The 22,640-nt window shown below is 38.9% G+C and overlaps 1 protein-coding gene across 1 annotated transcript in view; it reads right to left on the bottom strand.

Annotated features, from left to right (window-relative positions):
- Nucleotides 1-3,843: 3,843 nt before the first annotated feature.
- The window catches only part of ppargc1b (peroxisome proliferator-activated receptor gamma, coactivator 1 beta), a 111,857-nt gene continuing 93,060 nt past the window's right edge, over nucleotides 3,844-22,640 (bottom strand). Inside the window, exons 7-15 of the mRNA XM_008420859.2 lie at nucleotides 21,130-21,255; nucleotides 17,497-18,553; nucleotides 16,904-16,949; nucleotides 14,488-14,552; nucleotides 12,076-12,706; nucleotides 11,059-11,116; nucleotides 10,746-10,864; nucleotides 10,151-10,278; nucleotides 3,844-9,204 (exon numbers count right to left, since the gene is read on the bottom strand). Coding sequence (XP_008419081.1) covers nucleotides 9,113-9,204; nucleotides 10,151-10,278; nucleotides 10,746-10,864; nucleotides 11,059-11,116; nucleotides 12,076-12,706; nucleotides 14,488-14,552; nucleotides 16,904-16,949; nucleotides 17,497-18,553; nucleotides 21,130-21,255 — 2,322 coding nt within the window. The 3' untranslated portion in view covers nucleotides 3,844-9,112. The remainder of the gene's footprint in view (nucleotides 9,205-10,150; nucleotides 10,279-10,745; nucleotides 10,865-11,058; nucleotides 11,117-12,075; nucleotides 12,707-14,487; nucleotides 14,553-16,903; nucleotides 16,950-17,496; nucleotides 18,554-21,129; nucleotides 21,256-22,640) is intronic.

Below are 22,640 nucleotides of genomic sequence, written 5' to 3'. Positions count from 1 at the left end.
AATATAATATGTAAAGAGCAAGAAGTGAATTAACCACAGCCTCATGAACTGCAAAGTTCATGAGGCTGTTTTCTTCAAATCTGCATTCTCTGGTGTTCAGAGAATGCACCAGAGAATGCACTTTAAGAAGTTTTCTTCTTCTTAAAGAAGTTTTCTTCTTTAAGAAGAAAACTTAAAAAGTCGAGCAATAATTAACTTACATGGCCAAAAATTGATTTGTCCAGAACAGATTTAGTTTTTTTTTTTCCTTTTCATCTATTGTTAAACCTTTGAGTTCACAAGACAAATCAAAAACAAAATGAGTAAATACGAGACAATGTTTTTAAATTACGATTTTTTTTTTTACTAAGGGTAAGAAAAACCCTACCAACTACTCACTATCTGCTCAACCTATGAAACCACTCAAATAGAACCTGTCTGACATCTTGAAGTAGGCTAATGGCTCTAAAAAATAATTTTTTCTCCAGCTAATGAAATTCAAGAACCCTTTCAAATGGTCATTTAGCTCCTTGATCCAGACATTTTAAGTTTTGCCTTGCATTCAAATAAAAGGTCCCGACATGTAACGGGGGAAGTGAATCCATATTAATCTGATGCAAAATATGCTGCATTTCCTTCCTGCCTTTGTTTAAAGTACTGACTGCATTGGAGTCACAGGCCTGTATGAGGATCATGGCACAGCGGTCAAATCAAATCACAACTCAAATCTGATTCAAATTATGTGTCGAACCTTATATGGACTGTTGAAGCTAAAAACTCATTGTTAGTTATTTTATACTATCTTTGTTAATAAAATCTGTTTGGTGATCTGAATCACAAAAGTGTAATAAAAATGGAAAAACACGAATATCCTAAGGTGGCAAATACTTTTTCACAGCAGTATAAGTCCAGCTGCCATTAGATCCTATTTTTAAAGGACTTTCAAATTTGTTTACAAAACATGACAGGTAAAATTATTAGGTTTGGATTTCGAGGTAATGTCCTCCTCCTGGTGTTTCTGTCCGTTACTTCGAACCTCATGGGGGATAAAGCTGTATGTCTGATATCTCTGCAGTGCAGAGCTGCTTCTTTTGCTGCAGTCACGACTACCCCACAGTAACAGCCGTACAGAGGATAGCAGGACAGGAAATGGCTGACAGGATGATTTCTAATCTCCTCTGGCTTTAGCTTTACAGTCACCAGATTTAAAGGTTAATACTTCTGCAAATAGCTGTTTTAACACGACTTTTAATAGCTCATGAATTACTGTTATATTTATCTGAATGCGTTCAGAAATTTAAAGAGAGGTTATAAACAAGTACGTAAAAGACACGCTGCTGAAACTCAGCGGTGGTTTGCTCTGCTGTGACTCAAAAAAGTTGAAAGGGTCACATTTGTTTGGCACCTAGAGTTACAACAAATTTTAAATCCATATTCCAGTTTTTGCTGAAGAAATAAGAGGCCATGCATGCAGCATTGCTGGTGTAAGGATCTTCTGTGCACTCACATCATTGGTGTGGTCACTGACATGTGAATCACTGTCTAGCCAGGCGGAAAATTGCCAGCGGCCTGTTAATAGGGTGTTGTTAACCAAAGGAGGACTGAAAATAGTGAATGTCTGTTAGCCATTGCGTGTGCTTGAACACCAGAGAATGCAGATTTGTGAAGACAAACCACAGACATTGTGAAGTTGATTCTTCGTCCAGTTGTTCTTGCAGTGTGAGGAGCATCTGTAAACAAACAAGCTAAAATTATTAGCATTTCAGAAGCTAAGGTGACATTTAACCTCTGCAAATTCTATCAGGTTTGCAGTTTAATACACCTCTCTGCTGCTTATGTACTGTTATCCATCCCTTACCCCTACTGAGACAGTGTCCTGTCCACAGCTAAAATGAAATGGATTAAAGATTAATCCAAAAAGAGAAAATCATAAAAATCTCACAAAAAAATACGGCTCAGACTGAAGAGGATTATGTTCATAAAAATGGTTCAACTCCTTCTAATTATTTAAATTTTCACATTCCTCGAAGGACTGGGCAAGGAGGCATAGCAATCTTTTTTTAATTCATATTTGTTAATTAATCCCTGACCAATTAATAACTAAAGTTCTTCTGAATATGTAACCCCTAGCTTTCCTCATTTCCTCAACTACTGCAGGTTTGTCTTTTGCATTGTACAAAGGCCCTCTCAATTTTTAGATCAGATCTCAGATTTTTTTACTGATTTAGCGTTAACTGTTTTTTTTAAGTGGACGTATTTAGGAAATCCACATTTGTACATTTTTGTACTTCCCTTTGAGTTTCTACTGCTTCTTAAAACTGCCCAAGCGCTTAAAAACATGCAGCCAGTTTTGTTTTTGACATTGAATAAGTTAATGTTTTTTGGTGTGGGCAAAATGAGCCATTTCAAAAACCTCCAGAATGTAACGTCACGAATCAGCAGGTACTGCCCATCACCTAGCAACCCCAATGAAATACAGTCAATCACATAGCGATCCAAAATGAGCTTCAGAGTGTTTGGTCAGGTGATTTCACTTCTGTAAAAAATGTGCTGGAAAAGACAAATGTTTTTCCAGAAGCCAATAATTACTGCAGCCTTGATGGCTGCGCAGGAGGCTCTACTTCTGCTTTTCAAAGATGTCTGGTTTTATGAATAATTGCACATTTGTTTGCAGTCATTTTCATGTCCGAGTGTAAACAATGAGTTGGGGGCTAGCAGCGTATTTAGGTTTTTAAGTGACAAGAGGTCCTAAAACAGCTCAAAATAGGCAGAACGAAGCAGACTGAAATCTCATTACCCAAGAATGATTTTGCACAAAAGAATGTACTAAACATGTTTTGTACATTCCTCAGACCTATTCCTAACCCATTCAAAGAAACATAATAGGTCAACCTTTTATCTGTACAGTTAATAGTAAGTTGAACATAATGTAATTATGTTATTTAATGCGTTTCTTGTTTAATAAACAAAAGCAAAGCCAGAATGTTGTTCATTAGGATTTTATTTTTGGAGGCAAATCAATGAATATATGTACTTTATACAGTATATGAGGAGCACATCTCTACAGTTTCATAATGTAAACAATCTCTGAAGAGAAATGTATTCAGTTTAAAAGGAAGCCATAGTCGTCTGTTTTAAACTATTTACATGAATTAAAATATAATTTATAACATCAGATACTTTAGCTTCTATGAAACTAGATTTTAACAATTCAAAAATACTGAAATGCCTTTGTCTCCACATTCTCAAGAAATATGAAATTACACAACAGAGAAAAAAAAACACCCTTTGAAGACATCAAAACTAAGTGGCATATAAATAAAAAAGAAAAAAAAACATGAAATAAAACCAACATATGTAAAAATATAAAATCTCACTAGCAGTATTTACTTTTTTGTTTTACCAAAAAAAAAAAAACTAGGTTAAAAAAAAGAAGAAAAAAAAATCATTTTTGAATTTGATAGTCATTAGATGTAAAGAGACAGTGAAATGAACAGTAATGAAAAACAACATAAACATATGCCCTTTTATATCCACCCCCAAAAAAACAAAAAGAAAAAAACACTCACTCATATTAAGCAGATTTGACAGTTTACAGTCCCAAATAAGTATCTGTTTGACATCAGTGTCGCCTTTTAGTTTGTCAGATTAGCCACCAAGTTCTTTGAACACTTCATTTTAACTCGGCCCATATTGCAAGCACTCCTGTCGTGGTCGGGGATAATTTCATGGCTTAAAACAAACAGTGAGTGACGCAAAGTTTTACTGAGCCACGGCGTTAAAAACGTAACATCTAGAACTGAATCTCGGGACGTTTTCACATTTGTTCACAACCCCCGGTGAATCATTGCTCTTTATTTTTACTTTTTTTTTGGTCAGCTTGCCTATTAAGAAGTTTGTTTTCTCACCATTTTCCATTTTTTTCTGAAATGAAGAGTGGAAAGAAAGATATTGCATTCTTATGAGGGTAATTCCCTTTGGAAGGTTTTTTTTTTTTTAAATATGTTTTTTTTATTTATTTATTTGGATTCGCTGCCTATTGACCTAACACCTAGACCAAATAGACAGCAGTTATTAATGTTGAAATGTGTCAACGTGTTCTCAAAACACTGCGAAGAATGACCCACATCAAAGTTTTCTATAAGAAAGTATATAATAATCTAGATATCTACACAAACACACAAATATATATATATATATTCATATATATGTATATACCTTTTTTTATAATATGGCTATTGAAAAAATTACGTCAGTAATTATTTAATAATAAACCACGTTGGATTGGAAAGAAGTTTAAATAGTAATATTAAAAGCTAATGATAGCTTAGTTTCCCCCCAAACTGATTTTTAAGGCTTGCCATGTTAGACATGGGATTGATCCGATTTCATTTAACCCTTGAAAAGCCTCACAGGCACAGAGGCAGTCACTGTAGAAACCATAGCAGTACTGCAGGCTCAAGGTTGAACTTTAATTTACATGAAAAGACAGAGTATACTTCTCTTTTACGTTATCCACTGGTCATCTGCAAGGAAACCTGAACTGGATAATTGCCTGAATGGTTTTCAAGAAGAATGCACCCTCCCATGTCGACCTTTTTCCGATCCAAAGTAAGGTGCAGCAGTGAAACTAGGATTTCTACAGTGCCAACATCGGCTGTTGGAAAATATTTACCAGCTTTTCTTCAACACCTCCCTGCCACATTCCTTTACCAGAGATATACATGAACTGTATAGTTATTGGCTGTAAAGTAAGTGCTTTAAGCAACTCTGATTCAAACCAAATCTGTGCACCATCAAAAGGTGGTAATAATATAGTTACAACAGCTTACAAGAAGAAAATACAGTGAAGGTAGTTCACCAATTAGGACGATTTGTGCAGTGAGAACGTTAGATCAGCGTGTTCCGTTTATCTGCTTTTCTGACCACATTCTTCCTGTAGATTATTTTTAAAATGGCAGTCTACATACAGTACAGCAGCCTATTTAATCCGCAGCTCAACAGTTGCCCAGGTAATAGCTCAACAATCAACCACACACTGTACATTATTACCTCCGTTTTTCACAAAGGCTGTCTTGAGATTATTACGTATTGCATCGGAAAATTGCTTTTTAAGAAAACAAGGAAAACAAAATCCACATTAGGATACAAAATACAGCCTTCTAGCGTGATTATCTATGGTGATGCCTTTTCATTTGTTGTTTTTTTTTTTTCCTTTTTGCTACAGTGTTGTGTTGGACTTTGTGTGAAGTTGGGATTTTCCCTTCATTTCCTCTGAACAAAATTAACATACTGAAACAAAACAGACCTGAAATCTCCTGTCTTATTAGTAATCAAGTGTGACCCACCACCAAAAAATTAAATAAAATAAAAACACACAATAAATTTCATGTTTACAATGAGGCATAGTGCTATATACACATTATATATTCATATATTATCTTTTTAACATGTAAACCAGCACATTCTCTCACTTTTTAGTAGTATACATACTAAGCACAAAACCTTACTCAGTTCACAAGTTGTTGTTTTTTTGTCCTTTTTAACAGACGACACCTTGTTTTCAATCAGTATGTATAGCACTAAAGTGTTAGTTTTGGACATCTGTGAGCCTGGAGGGGAAGGCATCCACTCCAGAATCTTGACTTGCTGTTATTTCATTTTTAAGCACTGAATAAGGCGCCTTTGTACTTAGTGTGCGTTCCTAATAAAGTCAAAGGAGAAACAAGTGATGTAAACATTCAATTTTTTTGTGTATGTGTGTGTGTGTTGCCAAGATGTGGTTTAGATAGAAAAGACAAGAACCGGGACGGGGAGATTATCTGGTAAAAAGTGGGAACTTTGTGAGGGGAGACCTGGAGAAGATGAGGCCTTGAACCCACAAAGAGAGAAGTTAGGGATGGAGAAAGAGTTAGGCTGCGTTTTTACTGGATGTCCTAGGCAAGGAGAGGGTGAGCAGATAAAAACAGGGGGAGTGGCACTTCCTTGAAGACAACATGAAAACGAGTGCAGTTGGAGAAGATTTTGAATTGAATCTTCACCAATGAAGCGCACACAAGGAACAACCAGTCCACCAGATTGCTGTTCGACCTCTCGCTGACCCGTAAGCGCCAGCAGTGTCCAACTCAAACACGAGACAAAGACAAAACATTCAATTACACGAGGATACAACGTTGAGACTCCAACAAACGGACACTGTTATGAGGCAAGCGGAGGACAGACCACAAACAGAGATCACCTCCGTTACAAGGAGCTTAGAAAACTAAACCTACACCCCTTATAACACCCTACACCCCTCATCAGCTGTGAAAGCTTTAATCTTCAAGAAAACAAACTTTTGATGCTGTGATAATAGAGGAGGAGGGAGAGCGTTCAGGAGAACCGCTAAACACAAAGACGGTCAGGACCTGGATGAAGGGATGTGAGGTAGAGACGCTCATCTGACCCGGTAGATGACGAGAAATCGAATTCTCAGCCGGTTACTTTCTTAGTTCTTAATCAGCTGATTCCTTGCCAGCTCCCTGGCTGCATTGTTGGTGGGGAGTTGATGCCACCAGATTGGCAGGATTCAGAGACTCTCTTAAGTTTTTCAAGGCATGCTGCTGCTGGCTGCTGCTGGAATGTAAACTAGCTGCTAACCAGATCCAGTCTGAAGTTACCAAGCAAACCCATCTTTTGAAGCACCACATCGCTCCACAATCTTTGTGTGGGGACAACACGATGATTACATTCAGCTTCTTAAAATACATTCCTGCTCCATCTGTGACCTTAGTGTATTAATGGGTAATGCATTTTGTGCTTATAAAACCAAACAGTTCAATAACCCTAAATAAACACAATATCTTTAAAGACCACTACTTTGTGTTGTATTCAGTATTAACTCAATAGATGATTGTATTGAAATGAACTGGTATAGAGAACACCTTGCATGGCTGGAACATGCAAGCAGGCGGTGAGGAAGGAGGTTTTACAGAATTTTTTTGTATTTTTCCCGTATATCTATAAATGTTTGTCTGGTTTATTTGCACAGATATTTTTATATATATTAATATTGGCCCAAATTTCCATATAAATGAAAACCTTTTCCTATGTTTGAACTCATTACAAAAATCTCAGAAATGACAAACTACCTTATGTTGCTAAACTCCTGTCGTGCTTGATGCACTTGTTCCTATTGCATGTTAAACTACATGTAATTGAAGTGATGGACATTCCAGAGAACAAAATGTTTTACTCACAAATGACACCATTATTTGTCTTTACCTTTAGAATAAATAACCGACATGTCAGGATATCATTGCAGTTGAAAAGATTTATAAAGGATTTGTCAAAATATTGTCTAAATTAAGGCTATGTTAACAAGCTTAATGTGTTTAAAGGATTTTTAAAAATCTCTTTAAACTCAGAGTCAAATAAGGGAGTTTTGTTTTACTACCTAAAAATAGATATGTGACCCATAACCCAGCTTTCCTTTAGTTTAGTTCTGTCAATGAGTCGGATTTCAACTTGCAATAAACTCATAACTACAAATGGGTTATTTTCCAGTAAAAAGTAAGCTGATATCAGCTGTTTCTATAGTGTTAAGTATTATTACTGAGATTCCTGAAAAAGTGCCCACACTGATAGTCAGCTGACCGAAAAAAGCTACTACGATTGTCCCATGTACAACAAAGACAAATTTGGCTGTAAAGATTTCCGATCATGAAAACCAATGACAAGAATGACATGGCAACTAAATGAGTCCAAACCATCTCTGTTATTATAGTAGTTCTGCTTTAAACTAAAGTTGGCAAGCTAGGAGAGATGGCAACAGATGGCAGGATAGCTACCTCAGGAGACAACCGAACTAATCATTAATCAGCTGATATCAGCTTTTTATACCACAGAGCAAAACATTGAAAAGAGATATTATTCTTTACTGTTAATCTAAAGCTAAATTTATGAATTGTGGTCTTTTTTCCTCACACTGTTCTAAATCCTGAAATTACCTGACATTTAGTTGCAGTCCAATCCAGTTTTTTCACATTTTTGCCTTTAAACATAAATTAGAGAATCCAAATTTTTTCCAAATCAACGGCCATCTTAATCTATTTGTAAATCTGTTCTATGGTATGGTTTTAAGCTAAGTGAGTTTTAGAGAAAATTCCTTCCTCTGTCTAAATTGGTTGTGAACAATGTTTAAGAAATAAATAGTTTAAATAGGGTCTTTGTGTGTAAAGCATTCACTAAACAAAGCCCACAGCAGCCAGTAGCAGAAGCTAAATATTTAGCATGGCAGAGTTAGACACAGAGGGGGGACAGAGGAGACATTTACCTCTGTTACAGTGCATAGATCAAATCAAGGAAGCACTACAATTACAAAAAAGAAAACATGACTTTTTTTCTTCATTTTAGGTTTGTAAACTTTTATCAGTCATCCGTTGATTACATTAAGTAATGTGTTTGTTATATACTTTGTCCATGAGACACACACACAAACACACACATTCACACAAACACGCACTCACACAGAGTAAGTTTAAAAATTTATAACATACACAATTATTCGCTAAAACAAAACAGACTTTTTTTTCACGTCCTGGTTATATGACCAGACAAGCAAACGCAGCCTGCAGGTTCACCATTTGTGACCAGAAAAAAGGGAGGTTTTCTCTTTTCTCTTTTGTTTTTGTTTTTTTTGCTTACAAAACAGAGTGAAGGACACGCACACGCAACGACACACACTACAACGACCAACGCAACGCAGGGATAGCAAGGATTTGCTACAGGTTTTTTATGCCCGTTCTTCCAAGGCAGGGCAAAGACGACACCAGTACAGACAGGAAGCAGCTTTGTTGTTACCTTTGTTCAGAGAACTGTATCATTGTTGTTTTTAGCTGTTGTACCATTGCTGTTTAAAGTCCCTTTTTCTCCCTCCCGTCTCTTAACTCCTCGCGGTGACTTCCTTGTTTTTTAGCAGTATGCTCCGGTGAAAGAGACTTAAAAAATCAAGGTCCTTGTTACGTTATTCCAACAGTAAAAATGTAAACATTTTGCGAGGTTGCCTTGCACGGAGGTACTGTGGGCAGAGCCTTGTTGTCAGCGGGGTTCTGCTGCAGTTTACTAAGGCTGGCCAGCCAGCAATGCTGGACTGTCAACGGTGCAGAGACTTCTGGGCCTCCTTCAGCAGAGTGTCAAAGTCCAGTGCATCATACTTACTCTTGACAGGGCCAGGGCCAGCCTCATCTGAAACACAGAAACACATTGAGGTCACAAAAGGTCCTTGTAGAAATCAAGCCTGAAACATTTACAGCCTCAATAAGGTCACAGAGCCAACGTGAAAATCTGCATCATCAGTCAACGTCATCCTGCCAACTTCTGATAAATGCATTTTTATCACGTTTACCACACGTTACAAGAAGTCTATTTTATTGTCTAATTGCTTCATTAGCTGACACAACTATGTTATTCAGGAAGCAGGATGGATGTGTAGATGCTTTCTATTATGAATAGACTGTATGTAAGAACAGCAGGAAGTAGTGAGGAGTTCCTAGACACAGGCCTTCCCAGTCTGCTAATATATTGTTCAAACTCAGGCATATGAAAATGTTTCAGTTTTAGCTGTTTGAAATGGCCAGAAACAGCCGACATGTCATAGCTCTGAAGATTTGTTCACTTTTCCAAAAACTCAAGTCAAGCTGCAGTGAAACATGACATTTTTCTGCTTTCTATATAGTCACAGAACCTCAATAAAAAAATGTAAAAAATCAAAGTACTCCTTTGAATTTAGCTTCTATTTAGTTTTTTATCCAAAAACGTTGTACTTGACTTGTGCCTACTGTACAGTCTGTACTCAGTTTACAGCCTTGTTAGCTTTGTGTTCAATTATTATCAATATTCATATTGTGAAAATTATTATTTTCCAAATAAAAAAGTAGGTAATGCATTAGGAAATGGCTTCTTAGTGATTCACAAACAGTTTTCTTCTTAATATGTAGCTGTTATTCAGATACACCACTCCACAGTTCAGTTACTTCAGGGTTAAATTCTGGTCCAATCGTCCATTTCTCAATTTAATACAACTTGAAATAACAACCTCAATACAAAAACACCATGATGTAAAGAAGATATGTTCAAATAACTTCCAGTGTTAGGATTGGCTATAATAGATTTGAGTTTATGTTTTGGTTACCAAGGTCTATGTAGCGTTTCCTTGTTAGCCTCCTTAGGCCTGGAGGTGCATTCTGGAAAACAATCTCTCGTTCTTTGCGATGTCTCTGAGGCCCCGACTGACGTATCTTTATCACTCCGCAGCGCTCCCTTCACAGCCACACAGAAAAAAAGCACACATGAAAGATGTACCAATAAAACCTATTACTAAAGAGTGTGAACAGTGTGAACTGAAAGTTCATTGAATTGTAATGTCTAATGGTGTATTAGCTTTAAGAGAGCATTTTATCTTAAATAGGTACAAGAACAAATTCTAGACTACAAGAGTTTGGGGTTTTATTTAGCAGTATTTTTAAATTTGTGTTTGTATTTAACAAATCCTGACAGAAAACTCCCCACTATACCGCCGGTTGTTAAGAAGCAGTATCTGACAACCATCTCTAGCTCTGAGGTCCTACTCTAAGTCAAGGACAGCAGTGTGAACAGAACCTCCAATATACACAAAACCAATTGCTCTTTCTATTTTGCGCAGAATCTTCTTCATCCTCCATAACTAGCACCATTGCAAAATCTGCTGTGTCTCTTCTGAAAAAGTTGATCCAGACTCGGACACTTACTCGTTGCAGATGATGACTTTGCAGTCCTCTGCATTGCCAAAAACTTGGAAGCGTCTCCTCAGCATGTTCTCGGTCACTCGGCTTGGTAGGTTATGGATGTAAAACACCTGGCAGTTATCCTGGCAATAATAAGAACAAATGACCCGTTTTTCAAGTAGTTTAGAGCCAATGACAATACACTTGTTGTTCTTTTGAGGAACTAAACCGTTGACTAACATTAGTCTGGGCCTTTGTCAAACCCAAGCAGACTTTAATTAGACTTTCAAAGACTTTTTTAGTTTGAATGAGGCTGCAGAATGTGAAGGGTGTGTACCTCGTCAGAATTGTCCTTGTTCTCCTGGTTGTCGTCGGTACAGCTCTCCGAGTTCTCACTGAAGGAGAATAAAGCAGACAGGGAGGAAGACAGTGAGTTGGTGGGAAACTGTAATGTGAGACATGTAGAAACAGGTGAACCACATCCAACACACGTCTCCCACTGGTGGCAAAAAGGTATCTTTCCGTTTTATGTCTCTTACCGTTACATTCCCTGTCATAATGTATAAGACATAACATGACTGCTGACCTCATTCTGTGAAAGGCCACCTATTCAAACAGTGCTGCCTGAAATCTGAGTGATGCTCCAGCATTTGCCCGGTTACATCTACACATTCAGCGGAAACAAACAGGACTTTTGACCTTATTAACTTGGACAGTACAGCTTCCGTTTAAGGAGTGTTTTTTTTTTCTCTTATATGGTATAAATCACAACGCATTTACCGACTGAATTCCTCTGCTTCACAACCCAATGCACGGGGCTAAATGCACAGACTGAGGGGTAAAAACGTCAAATGTCAAGTGGTTATATGTTAAATTATGAATCAGAACGAGGGGCTGTGCAATCCAAAAGAAGTTAGTGTGACTATAATTGGAACCATCTCTGTCAAAGAGCATTTTTACTAATAAAAACAGGAAGGCACCACCATATATGGATGATGATTCACAGTCAAACAACAGCAGCTTTTTTTTCTTTGTGACAGAGTCAAGTGAAGAACAGGATATTTTGGTGCAAATGTCGTCTAAGCATTTTATCTTCCATCCCATCTGCCACGTATGTAGCATTTATAGTGAAACCCAAATTGTTATGAGATATTAGTTCATTAGTTTTTTTTAAATAAAGTCCAGAGATAATTGTGAGCTACAAGTCTGTGCATGTTGTGTTTGGCGATGGTGGTGTACTGCATATGATAATCAAAATACACTTATAACCTTTGCGTCTGTGCAAAAAATGTAGATTTTGTTTTTTGAATCCAGTCCCTTCAAATATTTCTCTTTATTCTGAAGTCTGTCTCACCTGGAGTCTGTCTTGCTGGAGGGAGAGTCAGGACACATGTGAAGGATGGGTGAGGGAGAGCGAGACGCCGACAAGCGCTCCGCCTCTTCCTCAGAAACTGGAGGCGTTGCAGCAATTGACTGGCAGTCTGATGGCGGTGATGATGATAACACCATTGTCGTTTCTACCACTTCTGTCATCACAAGGCGCTCCTCTTCGCTCTCTTGGACCTTTTCACCTAAAACCTGATTATCCACCACACTGGTTGAGTGGGTGCCATCTCCCTCACTGCCCCCCTGGGTCTGGAGTATGGCGCCAAGGATGGCAGAGCTGCGCTTGCGGCTCTCCCCGAGACTAAGCGCGCAGTAGTCGTGGTCACCGAAGGTGCGCTGGGTGTCGCCCTCTCCGGCCTGACCCATGCGCCGCAGCTGGGCGTAAAGCTCGGTCTGCTCCGGAAGCTTCCTCTGGTGGTGGGAGCGACTCAGCCAGGTTGAGCCCTTCGCGGTAACGTTGGTGTTAGCATTTGAAGCCGGGTGGACAGACTCACTGCCACCTCCACCATCACTGCCGCCGCCGCCTTTTCCTCCCTCTGTGGGTTTAAAGAGCTCATCCTCTACAGATTTGTGAGGTGGAGTGGTTGGAGGGGTGAGACCTGAGTGAGAAGGAAAGATGTACAGTTTAAATGTTGGATGGTTCCTCCAAGAATAAAAACAAAATACTTATTGGCACATTTGGCAAAAATGCATGAAAATTTTTAAAAATAAATAGCTCTGATAGCAACAGCATAATGTCATGATGAAACTTTTTGGGGAAAAAAATTGTTTATTATTTAAATCAATTCAGAAAGTAAAAATCTTACTGGTAGCCCTAACAATTCCAAAAAACTAAATGTGTCTGAAGTTTTGTAATTAAAAGTTATGGGTCGCTAATTCATTGAGCTCTGAATTAGTTCACCCATTACTTGCCGTTTCCATTTGAAATTTATCTTTTAAGCCCATTTTTCTTAGCCACTCTTCAACATTGGAAAGAGAATATGCCATTCTCAGCAAGTACTGTAGATGTGTGGTGGCTTGTGCTGCCGCCACACACAGAGAGAAGGGATGTGAAACAACTCTCCAAAGATCACTGTAAGAAGAACTGAAGCTTTTTGGGGAACATTGTCTCCATAATGATCATTCAAAACCCGTTTCACAAAATGCTTCCATGCAGGACTAGGAAACAATTATCATTGAGAAATGTAAGATGGTGAGTTATGCACTTTAAATTCAAAGAGTTTACTCAGCCAACAACCATATCGCTGCACCAAGTTACTCTGCTATTATTGTTTTGTAAAAAACAAACAAACGGGAAGACCGAGACGGAGTGTTGATCTTGATCCTGCATTTTGTTCAGTAGTTCTGTGCTGGTAGTTTTATTTTTGAAAACCAACAGTAGATGTTGCTGCTTGGTCTTGGCTCCAGATTTGTGATGGGAATGTTTTCCAACAGAGGTTACTATCAACAGTACATGCCAAGTGGCTTGCAGAGAAGCATGCCAGCAAACAAATACTTTTTTTTCTTCCTTTCATCACAAATGATAACTTGTGGAATTTGCTCAATACTACTGAAGATTTTTTTTATCGGGGCAGATTTAGCCTGAAACAACCTTGAAAGATGAACATGTTGTTGGCTGAAGGTCAGTGGTCCTGTTGGACTGTTTTTCTGTCAAAGGCTCCATTACCTCAGTAGTTCCCAAAATGTTCAGCTTCCACTCCCTTCCATCCCAATAAAAGAGAGAACAACTAACAACCTTGAATATTGGTGCTTATACAAAACAATTAAATAAGAGCATAATGAGAAAACAAACACAATAAACAAGCACAATTTTGGATTTTCCTGTGCCTTAATCTCTTCTTACATTTACAGTAAAAATATGCTTTTTACCATTATAATTTTTGTGAATTAGTTTAATTATTAAAGGATCTCAAGACCCTAAAATTGTTGATTCATGACCCAATGTGGGGACCTGATCCAACTTTGGGAACCCCTAATAGTGCATTGCATCACAGACTCTTATTTTGAGTGTTTCAGCAGGTCCTTAGACTTAAATCCTAACTTGTGACTCTGGATGGACAAGAAATTGTTCAAAGAGGAATATGTGATCCAGTCTTAGAAGAGTGAGTGTTGCCTTTTTGGCAAAGGGGGTTGTAGCACTATCAGCCAGGGTGCCAGTAAATACGTGTATAAGTCACACGGATTATTTGATTATATTCCAGTAAATGCTTCATTATTCTCTCAGATCCATTGAAGCATCCAGACCTCTAGAAACAACCCCTCTGTGACTCAGTCACCTATTAACTCCATCACAAACCACTTTGTTTTCGATCGGTAACCAGCCGACGGGGACATGAGTAGATGGACAACAAATAAGCCATTGAGGCTGAGATGAGATTACCTGCTGTTCCACACAGATCCACACTGAGCGTCTGCTCATAAGGCCTGGTGCTGAACTGGGGCTCTCTGGTGAAGAGACAGATCAAAGCAGAGAATTTTCAGCTCGCTCTGTCATGCCGGAATATGTTGCAGGCTTAAAACACAAAACACCAATCCCTCAATAGGTTCCAAGTCTCGGCTTTTTGCCTCTTTAAATATAAGAGAACAGTTTAGGCTGATGTCTGCTGAATTTGAATTATTTGCCTTTGTGTGAACAGTACTGGCACTTTGCTGCGCATCTCATTTCTTATCAACACAACCATATGTGCTCTACTGTCCCCAGTGCTTTTCTTCCTCCTGCTGTTGGTGGCTGTCAGTTTCTGTTGCTCTGGTTGCAATGAAAGGAAGTGGGTGTGCAGACTGGATTGGCTTCAGGCAGGGAGATCAATTACCCTCCACAGAAAACACCAAATATAGAAAAAAGTTTGTTTTTTTTTCTTCCCTTTTGATGTCCTTTCGAGTGATTTGTTTAGAAGATGGATGGATTCTTGCTGAGGAAAAGGTTCAGGGTTTAAAATGTACAATTTCTGATGCAAATTTTGTATCAAACAGCAAATCAAAAAGACCTGCTTAGGTCAAAGTCAATGACTATATTATTGTTGAGGATTTTATTAAATCTGAGCTGAATCTGTGACTTAATTTTCTTTTAGCCCTGTGAGAATAATAGAACAACAAGGACGGAGATAGCAGTGACTTATTGCATACAGATAAAAGGCATCACACAAACAAAATAAGGACATGCAAACCCTGCAAACTGATATTAATGAAGAAAATCATTATTGCTCAACAAGCTTGGAGCTGTCTTTGATTTGAGTCCTGTTTCAACTCAGAACTGATGACGTGAAGCACATCTAAGGACAGTGCTTCCAGTTTTGTTTGTTATGCCCCAAGTCCTGTGTTATGCTAATTACTCATTTATGAAGAGCTTTTCTCAACAATACCCGATAATTAAGCGATGCTTTATATTACTGAGGGTGTTTAAGGAATGGGATTTAATGCCTTATTTATAATTTTTGCAATGTACAAAAAATATGGTGATTAACACTGTAATTTATGTTAGGAAGCTTTATATAATTTCAGCCTCAGTTGAGCCTGCTTCATATTATTCCAGTATTAGATTAAATTTACTCCATTCGTTGGTTCCAGTTTTCAGTAAATAAAATATCAGGAAGAAAAACCACATGAGAAAAGATCTTCAAAATGCTCAAGACTACCTGAGATCAGAAAGTGCTTTGATTTTTTTCCCTTTTTGTTGCAAATTTGAAAAGGCAATCTTTGAAAACCAGTGTAGATATGCCAGTTTTGTTAGATTTTGTTCAAAATTTACCTTTATAGTCAAATCTAGTAAGAAACTGGGAATTCCAACTTGACTGTACAGAAAAAACATATTGCTCAACTGTTGCTCTGCACTGCCAGCCTGCTGACTGAAACAAGGCTTCCACACTTTTCCCTTGGTTACAAAACAGAAAAATGTGCTGTTCGAAAGTAAAACCGGTTGCAAAAAACAGTCCATGTAAGAACTAAAATAGCTAGCAAGCTATGTTAGCAAGCTAATAGCAGCAGTACAACAGCTAATTGTGGGCTGAAGAGTCAATTGAAAACTACAACTAAATTAATAATTGTTTATATTTTTGCTAAAGTGTATATTAGAATTAATCAATATCCTTTATAACTTTGGCACTAATGGAGATATTTTCACTTTTAAAAATTCAGTGAAGAATACTGGCAGGAATATTAATCAATATGTCACTCAGTTCGGAAATTATTTGCATCTAAAGCCACAACACAGATTCCAGTGAAATTTTTACTGAAACTCCATATTTTGAAGACGTGCACTTTCTTTTTACTCTGACTGTATGCTGTGTTTGTGTCTATGTAAGAGAAAGTTCTTATTCTTCCACCAAACTCTACACATAAAACACCTCTGGAAGAAAAAGCTATGCAATATATTCTAGAAGAATCATTTCAATACCAATGTGTGTAATATTACAACTGCAAAGGACTGGTTGGATTTTATGTTTCAAGTATCATGCATGCAAATTCTGCATGGGAGAAGTTTATTTGGTCTGTTCTTGACGCCTACACTTCATGTGCAACATGCTTCACAAGAGTGAAGACCAACATGATGGTCAAGAATACGATTTTTGTTTTTTTACAGAAATTAACATCTTTATCACAATATTCTGCAATAACAACTTAATTACATGTTTTCCTGATAGCTCCAAACTGGGATGTATTTTACCTTTCAACCCTGTTACTTTCTAGATTGCGGACCATTTACAGTTTGTGGACCATTTAGCAAGCCTGTGGCACCGTTTGGACGAAAAGCACCTAAAGTCAATGATGCAAAACAGCAGGTGCCTTTCACAGATACTTACCCTGTGGACTTTGGGTTGAGGGGCAGACAGAGACAGGCTCGCTTTTCTGAAATTAGAATAAGACCTCGGTTAGAACAGGGTGACAGTTACTACTGCTCACCTGTAAATAAAAGGAGAAATACTTTTAGCCACTATCTTAAGCGGGAATGACCGAATAAATGGCCCACAGTATAAATAATAGCAAAGGACAGCAATTTAGCAACATGAATAAATAGTGGGATACTTATTGAATTTGTAACAAGAAAGCCAAAATGTTTGTAAAAAAAGTAAAAATTCAACAACATGAATTCAGTCATTTTTATAGGGTCACTGCTCTCTGCCTACTATTAAAGTTGACAATATGGTTGACTTCAGCTCAGGTTTTCATGTGGTTGTCAATGTTATTATGAATACACCAGAAGAAGGAAAATCTCATCAAAAAATCTTATTTTATTAATCAAAATAAAAAAAATTTTTCATCTCAGAGCATCAAATAAGAAAATATGTTTCCCTTTAAAAAAAATTATTGCTCCAAATGTAATAATGCTTAAAGTGAACTTGGCTATGAAGTGAGTGGTGCAGACGCAGCCATTGTGTGTGTTTGGTGATCTAACCATGGCAGCAGGATTTGGTCAGCTCAGAGGGATTGCTGCCATCGTTAGATGTCAGTTTTTCTGGCTGCGCCTCCGTCGTCGTTCCCCCTCCAGCCTGGGTGGGCAGGAGTCTGTCCGTGTGATTCTCATCCTTTTCCTTCCCCTCTTCCTCCTTTGCTCGTGTAGGCCGCAACCTTTTGGCGAAGCGGCTGGGAAAGGACGCCAGGCGTCTGGAGCGGCGAACGGAGAAAGAGCCGCTGGTTTCTGCCGGCTCTTCCAGGTTCTGCTGCAGCTCGGAGGAAGAGTTTCTCCTCTCCAGTGAGGAAGAGTCTTTCCAAAACTCTGGTTTGGGGTGAATGGAGCTGAAGGACTGGGCTGGGGGGCTTTTATTAGCTGGGGCAGAAGGAGCAGAGGCCGTGCCCCTGCTGGGACTGTGTGAGTGGGCGTAAGGTGGGCTGTGCAGTCTGTAAGGCTTGCTCACGTCGAAGGAGCTGCTCTGCTGCAAGAGCTCACGGAGAAGGGAGTTGGCCTTTATCTCCCTCCGCCTGGCGAAGGGAAGCCTTCTGGGGGCGCTGCTGCTGCTCGTCCCATTCAAGCTTCCACTAGTCCCAGGAGCGCTAACCAGTACAACTCTGCTGTGAGAGTTGGTGTTGGCTGGGCGGGGGACGTCGGGTTTGGTCCGCTGCCTCGAAAGGTCCCTGTCTTTGCGGTCCCAACCCTGCTGCTTGCGCATGGGCAGGCAGTATGTGTGCATGTACGTGATCAGCTCAACAACGGACTGCAGTTCTTTCTCCGAGCTGAACTGAGGCGCAGCGGGCTCTGCATGGCCAGCGGCCGCTGCCACTGCGCCCTCCACCTCGCTACTGGAAGACTCCTCCTCTTCCTCCTCCTCCCCTTCCTCCTCTTCATCCTCCTCCGACTCACTGTCCTCGTCCTCCTCTTCGTCCTCGCCCTCGTCGGTGTCGTGAACCGGAGCGTCCTCGGTGTCCTGTGCCGTGGTGAGGTGGCGGTGGAGTTCGGTGCACAGGCGACTCGTGGGACGCACGGCTCGAGGCTTCCGCTCTGACGGGAGGTCGCTCTGGGGAAGACAAAGAGAACATTCATGAAAATACTTCTGACAATTATTTAAATATAAAATAAGAGATTTCTATCTCAAGTAAGTAAGATTAGATTTGTCATCAAACAGATAATAACCATTGTATGACGTTATATTATACATATGGGAGATATAATGTACTATGGAGTTTGCTTTGAAATACTCAATTTTGACATAAAGTTTGAGTTTTTGTATTTTAAATGTGTTTTGGTTTTATTTTCCCAGAAATCCTTGGGCTATAGTCCACTTCCTGCTTTTTGAGCGGTCTCTGGTCTACTTGGTTTGCATTTTGATTCATCTTCAACCAAACCGTCACCTAAGTTTTTAGATGGAACATGGTCCACTTTTTCAGTCTGCATCAGAGTCCGATTGCACAATCACATCACCCCAAGCAAACCGAACTTACTGTGCAAACGCAACGCAAGTAAATTAAAGCGGATCAAACAGGGCTGGTGTGAATACACCCATAAAGACAAACAGAAAAAAAGGACTGCATTTTCAATTTCCTGCCTTGGATACATGATCATGGAGCACACAGCAGTAAATTTTCCTTCCGACTTCGTGAGGGATGATTCAGTCTGCAGCTGCAATAAAATGGCTGATCTGTATTACTCATACAGATAAAGAATAGAGTGAGCGAATGTGATTCACTGTTGCCCTTCTGCCCCGTCAGTCAATACTTCCACCATCAACGGTGACTTTAAGAAGGCCTTGTGACAGACACAGGCCAGGCTCTTCCTCCTGCAGCTGTTCTGTATGCTCCTTATGTAGGCAACAACCTGCACGAAGGCTTCCCGTTCCCTATGCTTGTACAAGATAAATGACCAGTGTTGTAATCAATGACCACTTGAAGCACAATGCTAGCAGCCATCCAATTACTGCTAAGTCATACAGCAGTAGCCGTTGTAGATGTCCTCTCATCCCCAACACTAGATTTATCACAGGCAGCAGCTGAAGGTCTCTGCAAGCTTGACGGCTCAGGGTTTTTATTCTAAAATGAAATATCTATCACTGGGAAAATAAAAACTGTCACCATACGCGACGTACTGCTGCTGCATTCTGGACAGCTTTGATATTGTTTCCCATTTTTGTAAACATAATGGAGTATCTGAGAGCTGTCAGGAGACGCATTAAAGCCTCCACGTGAGCCGACGAGACCGGATTGTCCTGAAGCCTCTTTTTATTTACAGTGTGGCTGGATTTATTTGATCATTTCTTTTACCATGTCAGTGTTGCTTAAACTCTCCGTGTTACTAAAGAAGCCAATTTAAGAAGTGATGTTCGGTTCTGTTGATGTTACAAAAACACACTACTCACCATCTTTTTCAAGACAGATGCTAAACTGTTAGGAAGTTCTGTAAATACTTCAAGAAAAGCCCGATTTTTTCCAGCCTGATTTTAATGATGCTTCTAAAGATAATTACCAAACTAAAGCACTAACTTCTGTTTATATAAACAAGAAACAAACGTAGAACAATGTAATAAATCCATGCTGGCAAAAAGAGAACAGCCACTTTGGACTCAGGTTCTCAAGATTTGCTGTAACTGCTCCGAGTTGAAAACACAGCTATGCAGGAATATTTGCACAGCCTAACAATTATTTTGATAATATTCCTTTAATATTTACATGTACAAGACAGAGAGAGATACATTCTTTCAGATTGCATGTTAATAGTAGTTGGCACTTCAGCTGGAAATGGTCAAAGTGGGTGAGGCATTTTCATTACTGAGTCAAATAGAATGCAGCATGAAAACACTTAAGCAATAAAACGTAACATCTAAAGCAGCATCACTAACAAGCATCTGTCTGTTTGACTCTACATTTCATTGCGAAACTTTTGTTTCAAAGCACAAACAAAAACATTTGCTGGGTCTTTATCCTTACTGAGTAACTCATAAAGAAGTGGAGAAAATGTAGTTAAATTCCTTGGGCTGCCAGAGATCTTAAAAGAAAATCTGTTTCTGGATGCTACTCAGCACACAAATCCTGAAAATTGTTCCGTCTGTTTCTGCCGACTGTCATGCACGAGCAACTTTTATTTCTGAAATTTGTATCTGGTTTTATATCTTAGCGAGCGATGACACAAGTAGTTTTCCATCTCAACCCTCATTGAGCAACGTTTTTGCTAGAAATATTTAAGCCTCGCAAATGACCAAAAACAATCCAATACAGACTGAAGTTCAGAATCTTTTCAGGACATTAAAGGCTAGGCAAGACGAATTAATGCAGACACATGTAAAAACACAACTCCTGCAGCTGCAGTGATGCTGACTGCAAACACTACATATAGCTGTAAATTGCTTCTGCCTCAACTCGCCACCCTGAGAGGAAGTGATTGGAAAAATCCAATTTCGTTATCTCACCAGCTTTCAGAGGACACGGAATGAGGCATCATGCAGCGAATAGTGAAATGTGCGTCTGAGTGTTTTTGCTTCTGTTCTACTTCAGACTGCTGGAAAGTGGGTATTTTCACTAAAGGACATACTAATGATAAGAGTGTTTTATATGCATGAGATGATATTGTCCTGTCACCTATTCACAGTAATTTGCACCTCACCTTAGTCAGAGGTCTGACTGGCCGTAGGCGCAGACTTCTGTTGCTGTAGCGATGGCTTTGGACTCCATCTTTATTCACGTCGATGCCGGTTGGAACATTGGGAGGCGTCAACAACAACTTCTTCAGCTGCAGAAAAAAAAATGCATATGACATCAGGACATTCTCTTGGTATTTAGTCAGTAGAATGCCTTTAATAGTTATTAATTTAGTTCATATGGTAAAACTCAGATGTTATAAAGATTCACTACACACAGAGGTATATAAATACTAGGTATGGCAAATTAGATGATTATGGTTGATGGCCAGAGCCATTGCAATATCAATGCACTGCAACTGAAAAGCACTGCTTAGAAGCAATATTTCATAGTATGCTATACAATAGCAGTCTTTGATTTCCCTAGATGCCCACACTAAATGTCTATTTTTACCAGGCAAGATGGTGAAGCTTGCAAAAAATGGATAGGAACCTTTTGAAGAAAGAAAATATGTGGAATAATCAGATTGTCATTGTGATACTCAGCAATAGTGTCACAAATATAACATTTCCTTGATATTGTGAAGCCTTACTGAGCAACAGTCCAGTTGTTTTTTCCTCTTTGGCCAAGATGTGCTGCTTTTGCTAAAGCCTCATGCCAGTCCAACTGTACAGATGTACAGCAAACTCTTAAATCCCCCTGCTGCTTGTGCATGTTATTCTACCACAGCTTTTCATTCCTCTCAACTTTCCATGAGATGTAACAAAATGTGAAAAGTAAACTCCCTTAGCATTGACCTTTTATGGCTTGACCTCCATGGGAGGGTTTCAGTGATCATGTACTGGATTGCAGTGTTATGTACTGCATAACAGGACATTATCATAAAAATCACATTTTTGCATAAAAATCTATTTTTCTATATGGGTATTATATACTGAGAAGTTGATGCTTTACATTACAGCACTCTGTGTTGTGATGTAATATATTAGTTTACAATACATATTTTTGAAGACATCCTAATTTATTGAGCTGCTCCTGGTTGGATCATCAGATGGAAACACATTAAGGCAGAATCATTAGGATGCAAATATAGTGAATTAATAGGTGATAACATACTTTAAATCACCATAGTAAATAGAACAGGAGGAGAAAAAACTATCCACATTGACATAAAAGCATTGAACATCCAGTTCTTTTGGCCTTTCACTGCACTTTCTAATCTATATTCTGTCAGGCGTTAATGCTCCGCAGATGGATGTTTGTATAAAGGAATAATGTGTAGAAAAGGTCATGATACTGTACATTTATCACACCACTAAAGCTGACAGCTACATGGCACGTTCACGTTTCCTATTAAAGAGCCAAATCCAGCTGTTCTTTTCTACATTATAATACGGCGTGACCACTGCTCCTCTTTCTCCCTCAGCCTCCTGTTCTTCCATCATCCCTCCATCATTCTCTACCTGTTCAACATTTTTTTATTTTTATATATAATCTTTTTCTCTGATTTCTTTGCGACTCCTTTGTAAATCAGCC

Source organism: Poecilia reticulata, linkage group LG10, assembly GCF_000633615.1.
Source record: "Poecilia reticulata strain Guanapo linkage group LG10, Guppy_female_1.0+MT, whole genome shotgun sequence".
NCBI lineage: Eukaryota > Metazoa > Chordata > Actinopteri > Cyprinodontiformes > Poeciliidae > Poecilia > Poecilia reticulata.
The sequence above is the reverse complement of the archived record's forward strand: the minus strand, read 5'-3'. Positions and strand labels throughout refer to the sequence as shown.